The following is a 12,924-nucleotide window of genomic DNA, read 5'->3' on the forward strand; positions in this document are numbered from 1 at the left end:
AAAACTTGAGCAGGGGAAGGGCTAATAGGGAAACTGGGACTCCCAAGCAGGGTCTGCACTGCCAGCACAGAGCTCAGTACGGGCCTCAAACCCACAAACCATGAGATCATTACCTGAGCCAAAACCAAGTCAGATGCTTAACTGCCCGAGACAGCCAGATATCTCTAAACAGCACTTCTAAATAACCAATGTTCAAAGAAGAAATTAAAAGAGAAACTGGAAAATACTTAGAGATAAATGAAAACAAAAACGCAATTCTCAAAATTTATGGGATGTTGTGAAAGAAGCACTACAGGAGAAATTTTTAGCTATGAACACTGACGTTTTAAAAAAATAAGAAAGATCTCAGGGGCGCCTGGGTGGCTCAGTCGGTTAAGCCTCCGGCTTCGGCTCAGGTCAGATCTCACGTCCGTGGGTTCGAGCCCCTCATCGAGCTCTGTGCTGACAGCTGGCTCGGAGCCTGGAGCCTGCTTTCGGTTCTGTGTCTCCTCTCTCTGCCGGGGGCCCCATGCTCTGTCTCTCTCTGTATCAAAAATAAATAAAACATTAAAAAAAAAAATAAGAAAGATCTCAGATTAACAAACTAATTTTATAACTTGAGCAACTAGAATAAAGAACTAAAGCCAAAGCAAGCAGAAAGAAGGAAATATCAAAGATTAGAGCAGAGATAAAACAGTAAACAGAATAGAGAAAAATTAATAAAACTAGAAGTTGGTTCTTTGAGAAGATCAAAAAACAAACCTTTATTTAGCTAAATGATCTAAGAAAAAAACAAGACTCAAACCACTAAAATCAGAAATAAAAGTGGAGACATTGCTACCAATTTTACAGAAATAAAAAAGATAGGGGAGGGGCCCCTGGGTTGCTCAGTCAGTTAAGCCTCCGACTTCGGCTCAGGTCAGATCTCACATTCATGGGTTCGAGCCACGCGTAAGGCTCTGTGCTGACCGCTCACAGCCTGGAGCCTGCTTCCGGTCCTGTGTCTCCTTCTCTCTCTGCCCCTCCCCCTCTCATGCTCTGTCTCTCTCTGTATCAAAAATAAATAAAATATTTTTTTAAAAAAGTTAAAAAAAAAAAAAAGATAGGGGCACCTGGGTGGCTTAGTCGGTTAAGCGTTCGACTTCAGCTCAGGTCATGATCTCGTGGTTTGTGGGTTCGAGCCCCGCGTTGGGCTCTGTGCTGACAGCTAGCTCAGAGCCTGGAGCCTGTTTTCAGATTCTGTGTCTCCCTCTCTCTCTGACCCTGCTCTGCTCATGCTGTCTCTCTCTTTCTCTCAAAAAATAACTAAAACATTAAAAAAAATAATAAAGTCTTTGTGTAGTAGATCTGCCATCAGTCTTTTTCAGGGGTAGTTTTTTTTTTTTTTCTCCTTTGTATGGGCCATAGTTTCCTGTTTCTCTAAATGCTTTGTGATTTTTTTGTTCAATGCTGAACATTTGAATCTAATAATGTGGTAGCTCTAGAAATCAGAATCCCAGGGTTTTCTATTTTTGTTTTTGTTTTTGGATGGGAAGTGGATTTGGTTTTGTATGGTGTCTCTGGTTAAGGTCAGCCTGAGTTGTAAACTGGAGATATTCTCAGTTCTTTTCTGATCCTTTTCCTGGGAATGTGTGGTTAAAGTTTTCTAATCTCTCTGTATATACCAGTTGGTTTTTTTTTTTCAAAAGTTTTTTTTATGTTTATTATGAAACAGAAACAGCATGATTAGGGGAGGGTCAGAGAGAGAGGGAGACACAGAATCTGAAGCAGGCTCCAGGCTCCGAGCTGTCAGCTCAGAGCCCGATGCAGGGCTCGAACCCACGAACCATGAGATCATGACCTGAGCCGAAGTCAGCTGCTCAGCCATTTAACCAACTGAGCCACCCAGGCACCCCTATACCATTGTTTTTTTAATGTCTGGCTCCCACAAGGGGAACAAAAGAAAAAATGAAGAGGAAGAAGGGTGAGAGTCCTTCAAATCCCCTGGAAGTTACTTTAGCCAGAGGGGGCGGAGCTTGCAATAGTGGAGGGAGGTGCAGTAACAGTAGCTGCCTGCCTCTTGGTGTGTACTTCTGTGATCAGAAGCTGCAATCAGGGGTCAAAGCACAGAGCTTGGTATTTGTAGGATAGAGTCTTTTTTGGCTTCCCAAAAATGTGTGCAAGCTGCTCTGGAAACAGGTGCTCAGCTGCCTCCATTGTGGCTGGGGTGGGAGATGGGTAGTTGCTAATGTGCTGAGAGATGAAATTGCTGTAAATTGCAAGCCTTCAACAGACTCCAGAATAGTTATATCAGACAGATTCTGCTAGTGCAGTTGTTTTCTAGGTGGGGAGGCAGATTCCTGGTGTTTCCTACTCTAACATTTTCCCAGATTCATCCTCTTTTTTTATGGCTAAGTACAATTTCATTGTATGTAAATACTACATTTTGCTTATACATTCACCCACTGATGGACACTTGGGGTTGCTTCCATATCTTGGTAGTTGTAAATAGTGCTGGAGTGAACATGGGAGTGCGGAGATCTCTTTGAGACCTGTTTGTGTGACTCTTGACTGAAGTTTTTAAAAATCTTACTTCTGGGGCGCCTGGGTGGCTCAGTCAGTTGAGCATCCGACTTCGGCTCAGGTCATGATCTCACAGCTTGTGGGTTCGAGCCCCGCGTCGGGCTCTGTGCTAACAGCTAGCTCAGAGCTTGGATCCTGCTTCCGATTCTGTGTGTCCCTCTCTCTCTGCCCCTTCCCTGCTCATAATCTGTTTCTGTCTGTCTCTCGAAAATAAATAAATGTTAAAAATTTAAAAAAATAAAAAATAAAAAATAAAAATCTGACTTCTAGTGGTAGTAATTATTGATCTCAGAGTGGCTGACTCACTGGGCACTATCTAAAACTTCCCATGTTGCAGCAAGCACAGTCTTCTCATTTCAGGTTGTGCTTTTTTGTTTTTCATTTTTGTTTTCCATATTATAAATTTCCTAAAGTGAAGAGATGTCATTTGCTTCATTCTAGGCATGCCAGGCTGCCAGGAAAACAAAAGCAGATGATCGAGGAACAGATGAAAACACTTCGGAGCAGACAATTCTCAATATGATTTCCCAGAGCTCTTCAGACACAACTATCGCAGGTTTAATGAGCATGTCAACTTCCTCTACCACAAGTGCAGTGCCTTCCCTTCCAGCCACTGAAGAGTCATCCAGCAACCTAAGCAATGTGGAGATGTTGCAGGGCGAACGTTGGCTGTCCTCCCAACCCCCTTTTAAACTGGAACCTGCTCAGGGTCATCGGACTAATGAGAATTTGGCACTTATAGGAGTTGATCATTCTTTGCAACAGGATGGTTCAAATGCATTTATTTCCCAGAAGCAGAATAGTAAGAGTGTGCCATCAGCTAAAGTGTCTCTGAAAGAATACCGTGCAAAGCATGCAGAAGAGTTGGCTGCCCAAAAGAGGCAATTAGAAAACATGGAGGCCAATGTGAAGTCACAATATGCATATGCTGCCCAGAATCTCCTGTCTCACCATGATAGCCATTCTTCAGTCATTCTGAAAATGCCCATAGAGAGCTCAGAAAACCCTGAGAGGCCTTTTCTGGAAAAGGCTGACAAAGCAGCTCTCAAAATGAGAATCCCAGTGGCAAGTGGAGATAAAGCTGCCTCTTCAAAACCAGAGGAGATAAAAATGCGCATTAAAGTCCACGGGGCAGCTGACAAGCACAATTCTGTAGAGGACAGTGTCACAAAGAGCCGAGAGCACAAAGAAAAGCACAAGACCCACCCATCTAATCATCATCATCATCATAATCACCACTCACACAAGCACTCTCACTCACAGCTTCCAGCTGGTACTGGGAACAAACGTCCAGGAGATCCAAAACATAGTAGCCAGACAAGCACCTTACCACATAAAACCTATAGCTTGTCAAGTTCTTTCTCCTCTTCTAGTTCTACTCGTAAAAGGGGCCCCTCTGAAGAAACTGGAGGGGCAATGTTTGATCATCCAGCCAAGATTGCCAAGAGTACTAAATCCTCTTCCATAAATTTCTCCTTCCCTCCTCTTCCTACAATGGCCCAGTTGCCTGGGCATAGCTCAGACACAAGTGGCCTTCCCTTTTCACAGCCCAGCTGTAAAACTCGAGTTCCTCATGTGAAACTGGATAAAGGGCCCACTGGGGCCAATGGTCACAACACAACCCAGACAATAGACTATCAAGATACTGTGAATATGCTTCACTCCCTTCTCAGTGCCCAGGGTGTTCAGCCCACTCAGCCCCCTGCATTTGAATTTGTCCATTCTTATGGTGAATATCTGAATCCACGGGGTGGTGGAATGTCCTCCAGGTCTGGCAATACAGACAAACCCCGGCTCCCACCTCTACCATCAGAACCTCCTCCACCACTTCCACCCCTTCCTAAGTAAAAAAGACAAGAGGAGAAAAAAAACTTCCCTGTAAACAATTTTTTTTTTTTAAACTACTGATTCTGGACTAAGGAATTTAACTTCCCTCATGAAATATGTCACCCTTCTTGGACTAGGGAATAAATGAATATTGACATCCAGGTGGGAGGATGGTAGAGGGGCGTGGTTGTTATATCGACTGCCTCAGAAATTTAACTATTTTATTATAGTTTTTACTGGTATTAGAGAGGTGAGAATGTGTTAAACTGTGAAGGATTTAGAGTACTTTCTCTGTTCTTGGCCTCTCCACCTCCTAATTAGATCGATTAGAGTTGATGTCTTCCCTCTTCGTGCTAGGACTGAAGTATGGAGGGTTGGTTTTATCAAACACTTGTGGATCCTTTTGATGTTTAATATATCAGAAGAGAGGAAGTATTTAAACATGAAAATCTTTTAAGAGACTTTTAAAAATAATTTAAAGAAAGTAAGTTATCTGTTTAGTTTTTTTTTATATCACTGGGGAGGGGATAGGGATTTTGCTGTGTGTATGAGATACATAGCAATGACTCCTGGGGGTGGGATTGGAGGGTGGGGGGTGTGTAGGGGGGATGGGAGGGTAGGCTTTTGGCCTTGAGTTCTGATAGGCTCCGGCCACTTGAAGTGTTGAGACCTTTAAGTGTGTATGTGTGCGTATGTGTGTTTTTAAGTATGTGTGTTTAAAAATCATGTTTTATCTTCCCTCCCTGTCCCTCACCATTTTCACTTCCCAACAGTCTACTAGAGGGAACACTGTGTGGCCTTTAGAACATAAAGGAAGGAAGAAGCATGTGTTTAACATGGTATTTTCCCATTTCTTTATGTTGTAATTGACTGGTAGTCTTCTAAATTCTAGTTTGGGCAAACACAGCCAGTGGCCTGACTCTGGACTCCGTTACAAAAACTTGATGCAGAACAAAGGTGGGGTTGCAGAAGGATTGGAGAGAAGGCCGGCTTCTGCCCTACAGAATTGGGTGTGTCTTTTTCTCAAGTTGGGCTTTGGGAAGGTGTTCAAGTGAGAGCAATCTCAGGGTCTCTGAAGGGAAGGGGGATGTGCTGTATATCCTATCTATGAAAGCCCAGACCATATATGAGAATAGTTCTGGGAGAAGCCATGGAGCTAGAGGATATTGAAAACAATGAAATTGTGATTGGGTATTTTTAGGATATTGTATTTTAAATTACATTATGAATGTAAGACTTGCTTTTTATCTGTATATCTAAAGGGAAACAGCTGCGTCCTTAATTTTTGCAACCTTTATGACTTCAGAGATTGGAGCTTGTGAATTTAATAGTACTAGTGTCATGAGGGTGAACAAGCCTAGCCCACAGGTACAGACTGTTTATCTTTGGTGGCTTCAGCTTCAAGGCAGAGGTTTCTCAGATTTCTAAGAGTTCTTTTAAAAATGGATCACAAGTCCTATCCTTATGGGTGCTTGATTATCCCAGATTTCAGGATAATTGGTATTCAAGATCCTAGCACTCAACACTCAGCACTTTTGTTGAGGAAAGAAATCTTTCAAGGGGCTAGAAAGCATTCTAAGCTAAGTTGTGTAACTGAAAATGCCACCAAGCCACAGATCATTTGATGTGTAGTCTTTGGTCCTCACTGTATTTTTTGCTATGGAAAAGATGATGCAATTTGAATTGTCTTCTTGTTTTTAATGCAGCTTTCTTTACACCAAATATTCTTTATAGAGAAATTGAATATTTTTCATTGGAAGTCATAGGGAGACAGGAGTTGGACATGTGCTGCTACTTGCCAGGAACAGACTGGAGAGAAAACCGAGGCATTTGGAATTGTTGATGCACTGGCCTAATGTAGGAAGGAATTTGTACAGTAAACCTTAAGGTGAATTAGTGTCCTGCATCTTTGCATATTTGAACTGTCTAGAGTGCCTGCCCTTGCTGTATAAAATGAGTTCTCTGCCAACCTATCAACCAGTAATACTTTTGACTTGGAATGTTACTTCATTTTTACAGATGGCATTTTCATTTTCCTTGATATTTTCTGTGTTGTGCTAGGAAGTTGGTAGGTTGGTAATGTGCTTACTAAATCTAGGCTATTTGTTTAGATTTTGGTTGGTGGAATCTGCTTTCCTTCCTGACCTTCCCAGGTTTATTTAGTTTGGGTTTGTATCTTTGTGGAATTGATCACTGATTTGATTATGAAAATGTCTTTTCCAGCAGTTTTTCTCATCAAATGCCACATATTTTCTAATCATATGCACTGCACTCCTTCACCACAGAGGCATACATATCTATTTGGCCTCAAAGCTCTTCTCCATGGCAGTCTGTCGTTAGTTCCTTAGACCTTTTGTCAGGAATGAACTAGAAAAAGTGCTTTTTGGAGCCTAAGAGCTGCTTTTTGCTGTGTAGTCTGGCCTTTGCACTAGTAGATCATTGCTGATATAGGTCCATTTAAAGATTTCTATATTACTGGCTCCTGATACTGTTTTAAGATATTTACAGTGTTTGTTTTTAGATCTGTTCATATGTCATGAATGTCCTATGTGCTCTGCATGAAGCTGCTGCATTTGGGTTAGCAGATGTGCCTGTCAACTAGCATGCATATTGTTCAAAGTACATAAACTTAGGCTTCAAAGGGTTGTGTGGTTTCTAAACTCTGTATTCTCTATGCTCACACCTTCAAAGGGTGAGAAATGGGATTTATACATCCAAAGTTAGTCAAGTTAAACCTGGCTTTTTTTTTTTTTTTAATCCTTTTAACCTAGACTATCAAGCATAAGTGGTGCTAAGCAGGCTTGGAGCTTAAAGTTCTATAAATCTCATTACTAAAACCTTGCTTGACACTCCTGTTGGCAAAAACAAATACCTGTGGAATGTCCTTAGGGCTTTTAATCAGATACCTGTGTTGCTGTTAACTCTAGTGAAGCATTAATTTAAAGCTAAATTGGTCTTCTGCAATATCAGTTATGCTTTTTGGGCTTAGAAAATATGTAGGACCTCGTCTAAGTTTCTTATTCATGAATCAGTGTGTTCCCATATCTAAGACTCTCAGTTGTTTCTCCTCCTTTTTAGTGACTTTAGTGTTTTGATTCAACATATCCTTTGTCATAGTTCTGTATTATTCGCTTCACCAGGGTTGATAGAAAAAAAGATTAAATCTCCATTTGGAAACTGCAATGGATTAGGTTATAGAAATAAAATCATGGTACATCAGTGCTGGATTTCCTTAAGCTTCTGCTAACTAATCCCCCATATTGAAAATGCATAAAAGGATTATTCTTTTGTTGATGAGTTCTTTTGATACTAATGCTAGGGAAAGGGATATTCTAGAACATCTTGAAGTTTGGAATATAAATGTTAATTTTCTTGGGTTTGGGAGAATTTAAGCAGTCTATGCAACCCTTCACATGGTGAGAAATAAGCCCTCTGCAGTCTCACTAAGCTTACAGTGACTTCAGTACTTCCCCAGATTTCCTGTGTTGTTGCTTGTTAACACCCAGCTTTTAACGGAGTCTTGCTCCTGATGGTTTAAGAGATGTTCATGTTATATCACAATATCAAGTTTTATTTTGCCGTTTTATCCCTCTGTAGGTGTGAGTTTGAAACAAACATGGTACTCTAATCGTACCTGACAGAGTGATCTGGAGTGAGAGTTATTTTCTGAGTGAAAGACCCTTCCATTTTAATGTGTTAAAGTTTTTTAATATGAACTTGGCATTGGAAAAGGGAGGGAAAGAAGATGTTTACTAAAAAGCAGTGTCTGCTCTTCCCCTTTATGAGTGCATATTTATGGTTGAATTAAAAGAAGAGAAAGACTCCAGTTTTCCGTTGCCACGTTAAACATGGAGAGGGACGCTTGACAGCATGCTAATTGAAGCCAGAGCAAGTATGTTTCCATCTGGTCATCAGGAGCTCTTCAGTTGAACGCTGAGGACCTAACTGATTAGTGGTTGATCACATTGGAATTGGTTACAAGATAGAAGTGCTGTCTGGGTTAAGCACCCAAAGAAAAGAATGCAGCAGCCTAACTTAGTGTTAACCTAGGTTTCTGGATTTGAAACTGACCTTCCCCTACCCTGTTCCACGCACCTGAAACTGTCCGTTTTCTTATCAGACCAAAGAGCAAAGAAGAAAAAAAAAAGTAAAATACTTTACCAATCTATGTCACTCAGGTACAATTTTGTGGTAATATTTTTGTCTGTTTTCTTTGTATTGCTCTTAAGAGTCCTTTCTCAGCATACTATTCTGCTGTTGCCTCTGTCCTCCTCAGGGCACCTCAGTTCTGGATGCTACCCCTGGGATCTCTACTGCTGTTTTGTGATTGATAGGATGTAAGTGGCCATTACAGTAAGGGCTCTTTGTAAAATATTCAAAACATTTTTTAAAAAAATTTAAAAAAGGATGTTGTATACATTTTATAGTCTGGCTATGTTTGATATCTTGCTGTCAAGTATGTTTCTCAATATGTATTTATCCATCCCATCAATAAATATTAATGATAAAACACTCATCTGATTATGTGTCCTGAGTCTTCAAATTAGTCTTTAACTGTCACCTTATTGTTATCATTACAGTTTTGTTTTAGTTTTGGTAGTAGTATGTACTTCCTGACTACACAGGATGCTGTGGGAATTGAATTCATTGGGAAGACCTGAGATCTGGTCGTCACAGTGAACCTGGTAGTGGTATAAAGTAGGATATAGTCAGAGTGGGAGAAAAATCCTCACTCAATATAATATATTTGGTGGTGCTTGGAAAAATTGATAGTGAATACTCTTTCTGGGACATGAAACCACACACACATTTAAATTTATTTTTTATTATAGTTTATTGTCAAGTTGGTTTCCATAGAATACACAGTGCTCATAACAAAAGTGCCCTCCTCCAAGCCTATCACCCATTTTCCTCTCTTCCCCACCACCATCAACCCTGTTTGTTCTCAGTATTTAAGAGTCTCTTAGGGTATGCCTCCCTCACACTCCTTAACTTTTTTTTTAAAGGGAAATAATTTTTATGCTAAAATATTCCAAAACTATAACAAAGTTTGCAGAAGCTATTGTTTAAAAACTCAAAAAGGCAGGGCTCCTGGGTGGCTCAGTCGGTTAAATGCCCAACTAGATTTTGGCTCAGGTCATGATCTCATGGTTTGGGAGGTCAAGCCCCAACTCGGGCTCCACGTTGACAGTGCAGAGCCTGCTTGGGACCCTCTCTCTGCCCTTCCTCCACTCACTCTCCGTCTCTCTCAAAAATAAGTAAATAAACTACAAGGAAAAAAGGTCAATTAAACAGAATGATGTACACTTCTGAAAAAAAAATTGTGAGTTCTGGTCATCCTTCCATTTTCTAAAATAAGACAACTTAGGATTTTTGTTTGCTATACCTCTCCTAAAACTTGTGGAAATTGCTGACATTTTAAGGATTCTGGTCTGGTTTGAATGGAAGAGAGAAAGGAAGAATGTAGGGATAGATGATATGGCAAAATAATGATTTGTCTTCGTTAGAGTTACTATCAACTGTCATCCTTGGGAATAGATGAAGTATAAATCAATATAAAGGTGGTGTGTGACTGGATCCCCATTAATAGGGCTTATTAAACTAACTGATAGAATTAGGCTTCGTCTTCTAGTCCATGCTTTCGTGATCCTGGTCTCCATGACGCTTGATAGCTGAATAAGATCGACTTGATCTCTATCATTCTGTGTTCTGAGGAAAGTTTGCAGCCCTTTCTATGTCTTCTGTGGATTGCAGTTACTGAGTAAGAGGCATGTATTTACTGCAATCTGTAGCTCTGGGGCCTATTTCTGAACTGATGTGGTTTATGTCACCTTTCCTACCTGTGCTACCTATTTTTGCACCTTTTCTTCATTTCACATAACAGAACCAACAAGTAACCGAAAAACCACAGCGATAAAAGCAAGTTAAAATTGAACACTAGATAGACCTTTTCTGAAGAGTAGTTTCAGGCACTTTCTTGACTTACATTTATTCCTTCATTAAAAAATAGTACCTATCAAGTGCTATGTACCGCTTACTGATGGGAATGTGGTGGTAAACCCACAAACATCCTTCCCTCATAGAACTTAAATATTGTAGTTGTAGGAGAGACAAGTTAAACAGTATATGAGACGACAAGTACTTTGGAGAAGGTAAAGTGGAGAATGAGAGAGATTTTGTGTGTGTATCTGTGTGTGGCTAGGGCTCTTGAAATTAGAAATAAGATGGCTAGGAAGGAAGGCCTCATGAAATTACAGTTCAGCAAAGATCTGGAAGAAGTGAGAGCAAGCCATGAGAATAGTTGGGGTAAGAACTTTACAGGATCATTTCAGGAAGCTAGCGCAAAGGTTCTGAGTGAGAACATGCTGGCATGTTTGAGAAATAGCAAGGAGGCCAATGTAGTTAATATGGACACAAATGAGAGAGTAGTAGGATATGTGGTTGGAGAGGCAGTAGAAGGCTAGATACTGTAGGGCCTTGTAAGCCATTATGTAGACAGTGAAAGGCACAATCGAAAAGCTCTGAGCTGACAAGTGACATGATCTAGTTTAGGTTTTAAAGTGTTCATTTGGGGGGTGGTGCTGTTTTTAAGATGAATTGCAGGAGTCAAGGGTAAAGAGGCTTTCACAATAATTTAGATAAGGGTGGCTTGAACTAGATAATGAGAAATTACATATCGTGAAGTTGGAGCCAGTAGGATCTAATAATGTAAGGTTGGAAGAGAAGTCAAGGATGATTCCCAGTGCTTGGCCTGACCAACTGGAAGGATGGGGTTGTTAAACTGAGACGATGATGACTGCAGAAAGAGGAGTTCGGCATTCATTCATATTCATTCTGTCTTTCTCACACACATGCATACCTTTCTTTAGGATTGGTCCCCAAAACTCCAAATTCTGAAAAATTCTCCTTCCTTCAAGAATTCATTGTTGTGGGGCACCTGACTGGCTCAGAAAAGCATGTGACTCTTGATCTTGGGGTCATGAGTTTGAGCCTTACATGGGTTTACTTAAATGAAAAAGAGATTGGGGCTCTGGGTGGCTCAGTCGGTTAAGCGTCTGGCGTCGGCTCAGGTCATGATCACACGTTCGTGTGTTCGAGCCCGGCGTCAGGCTCTGATCTGACGGCTCGGAGCCTGGAGCCTGCTTCAGATTCTGTGTCTCCCTCTCTCTCTGCCCCTCCCTGCTCATACTCTGCCTCTCTCTGTCTCAAAAATAAATAAAACACTAAAAAAAAAAAAAAGAAAGATTACTTAAATAAAAAAAATTCATTTTGCCAAATTTTATTTACAGCCTCAGGTCTACTTTAACCTATTCAATAGCTAGCAAGTATTCAGTGGCTGAAAAACAGTCATCTACTGGAGTACCTGGGTGTGTTGGTCAGTTAAGCGTCTGACTTCAGCTCAGGTCATGATCTCATGGTTCGTGGGTTCAAGCCCCATGTTGGGCTCTGTGCTGACAGTTAGCTCAAAGCCTGGAGCCTGTCTTTGGATTCTGTGTGTCTCTCTCTCTGACCCTCCCCTGCTCACGCTGTCTCCCTCTCTCTCTCTCTCTCTCTCAAAACTAAGTAAAACATTAAAAAAACTAAAAAACAGCCTTCTACTTTGTTAAACAGCACAAAGAATTTGCTAACATCTTTTTAATTTTTTTAATTTTTAATTTTTTTAAATATGATTTTTATGCAGATTTATATATTTTTTAAAAATTTTTAAAAATGTTTTTTATTTATTTTTGAGAGACAGAGACAGCACGAGTAGGGGAGGGGCAGAGAGAAATGAAGACACAGGATCCGAGGCAGGCTCCAGGCTCTGAATTAGCTGTCAGCACAGAGCCCGACGCGGAGCTCGAACCCACGAACCGTGAGATCACGACCTGAGCCGAAGCCCTATGCTTAACCGACTGAGCCACCCAGGGGCCCCAGAATTTGCTAACATCTTGACCCTTTAATAATGTCTGCCTTCTTACCCACTTAGAAGGATGTGGCTCTACATAGCAATTTTTTGCCTCTCTTGGATTTAAAGGAGGGTTTTTTTTTCAACTAAGACCTATAGTAGACCTTCTAATTAAAGCAAGTCTGCTATATCCCTATCTAGTTCCTAAAGCTTCTTTTCATTTTTCACTATAGTAGGGTTTTAATATTTCTTTATGATACTACATTTGGTTGCAGACTTTTTTTTTTAAGATTTTATTTTTAAGTAATCTCTATACCCAATGTGGGGCTTGAATGTACAATGCCAAGTTCAAGAGTTGCATGCTCCCTGACTGAGCCAGCCAGGTGTTCCTGATTGCAGATTCTGATTCCCATATTTTCTGTAATGTGGTTGCCTCCAGCTAGTTTGGAGTTGTAGAGTGTTTACAACAAATGTCTTCTTTGTACCCCTTCTGAAGGTTGGAGTGTTTGCTTACATGCATAAGTCACAGTTGCTATTAATACTATGTATTGCATCCACAATCCCAAACTGCTCAAGCATGTTTACTCGAAAAGAGTAGGGTTATCTTTCTTGTTCTCTCTGTATGTCCAGTGCCTGGCACTTAGGTGCTCAGTAAATATTTGTTGAAT

The 12,924-nt window shown here is 40.7% G+C and overlaps 1 protein-coding gene across 3 annotated transcripts in view; it reads left to right on the top strand.

The window, feature by feature from the left end:
* The window catches only part of CCNT1 (cyclin T1), a 31,400-nt gene extending 26,548 nt beyond the window's left edge, over positions 1-4,852 (top strand). For 2 of the 3 annotated variants that reach the window (XM_029955959.1, XM_029955960.1), the window contains one exon: positions 2,983-4,852. In XM_029955959.1, the coding sequence (XP_029811819.1) occupies positions 2,983-4,389 (1,407 nt within the window). In that variant the 3' untranslated portion in view covers positions 4,390-4,852. The remainder of the gene's footprint in view (positions 1-2,982) is intronic. The other variant, XR_003914969.1, reaches the window with a different exon arrangement.
* Positions 4,853-12,924: the final 8,072 nt, after the last annotated feature.

Source organism: Suricata suricatta, chromosome 10 (genome assembly GCF_006229205.1).
Source record: "Suricata suricatta isolate VVHF042 chromosome 10, meerkat_22Aug2017_6uvM2_HiC, whole genome shotgun sequence".
In the NCBI taxonomy this organism is placed as follows: domain Eukaryota; kingdom Metazoa; phylum Chordata; class Mammalia; order Carnivora; family Herpestidae; genus Suricata; species Suricata suricatta.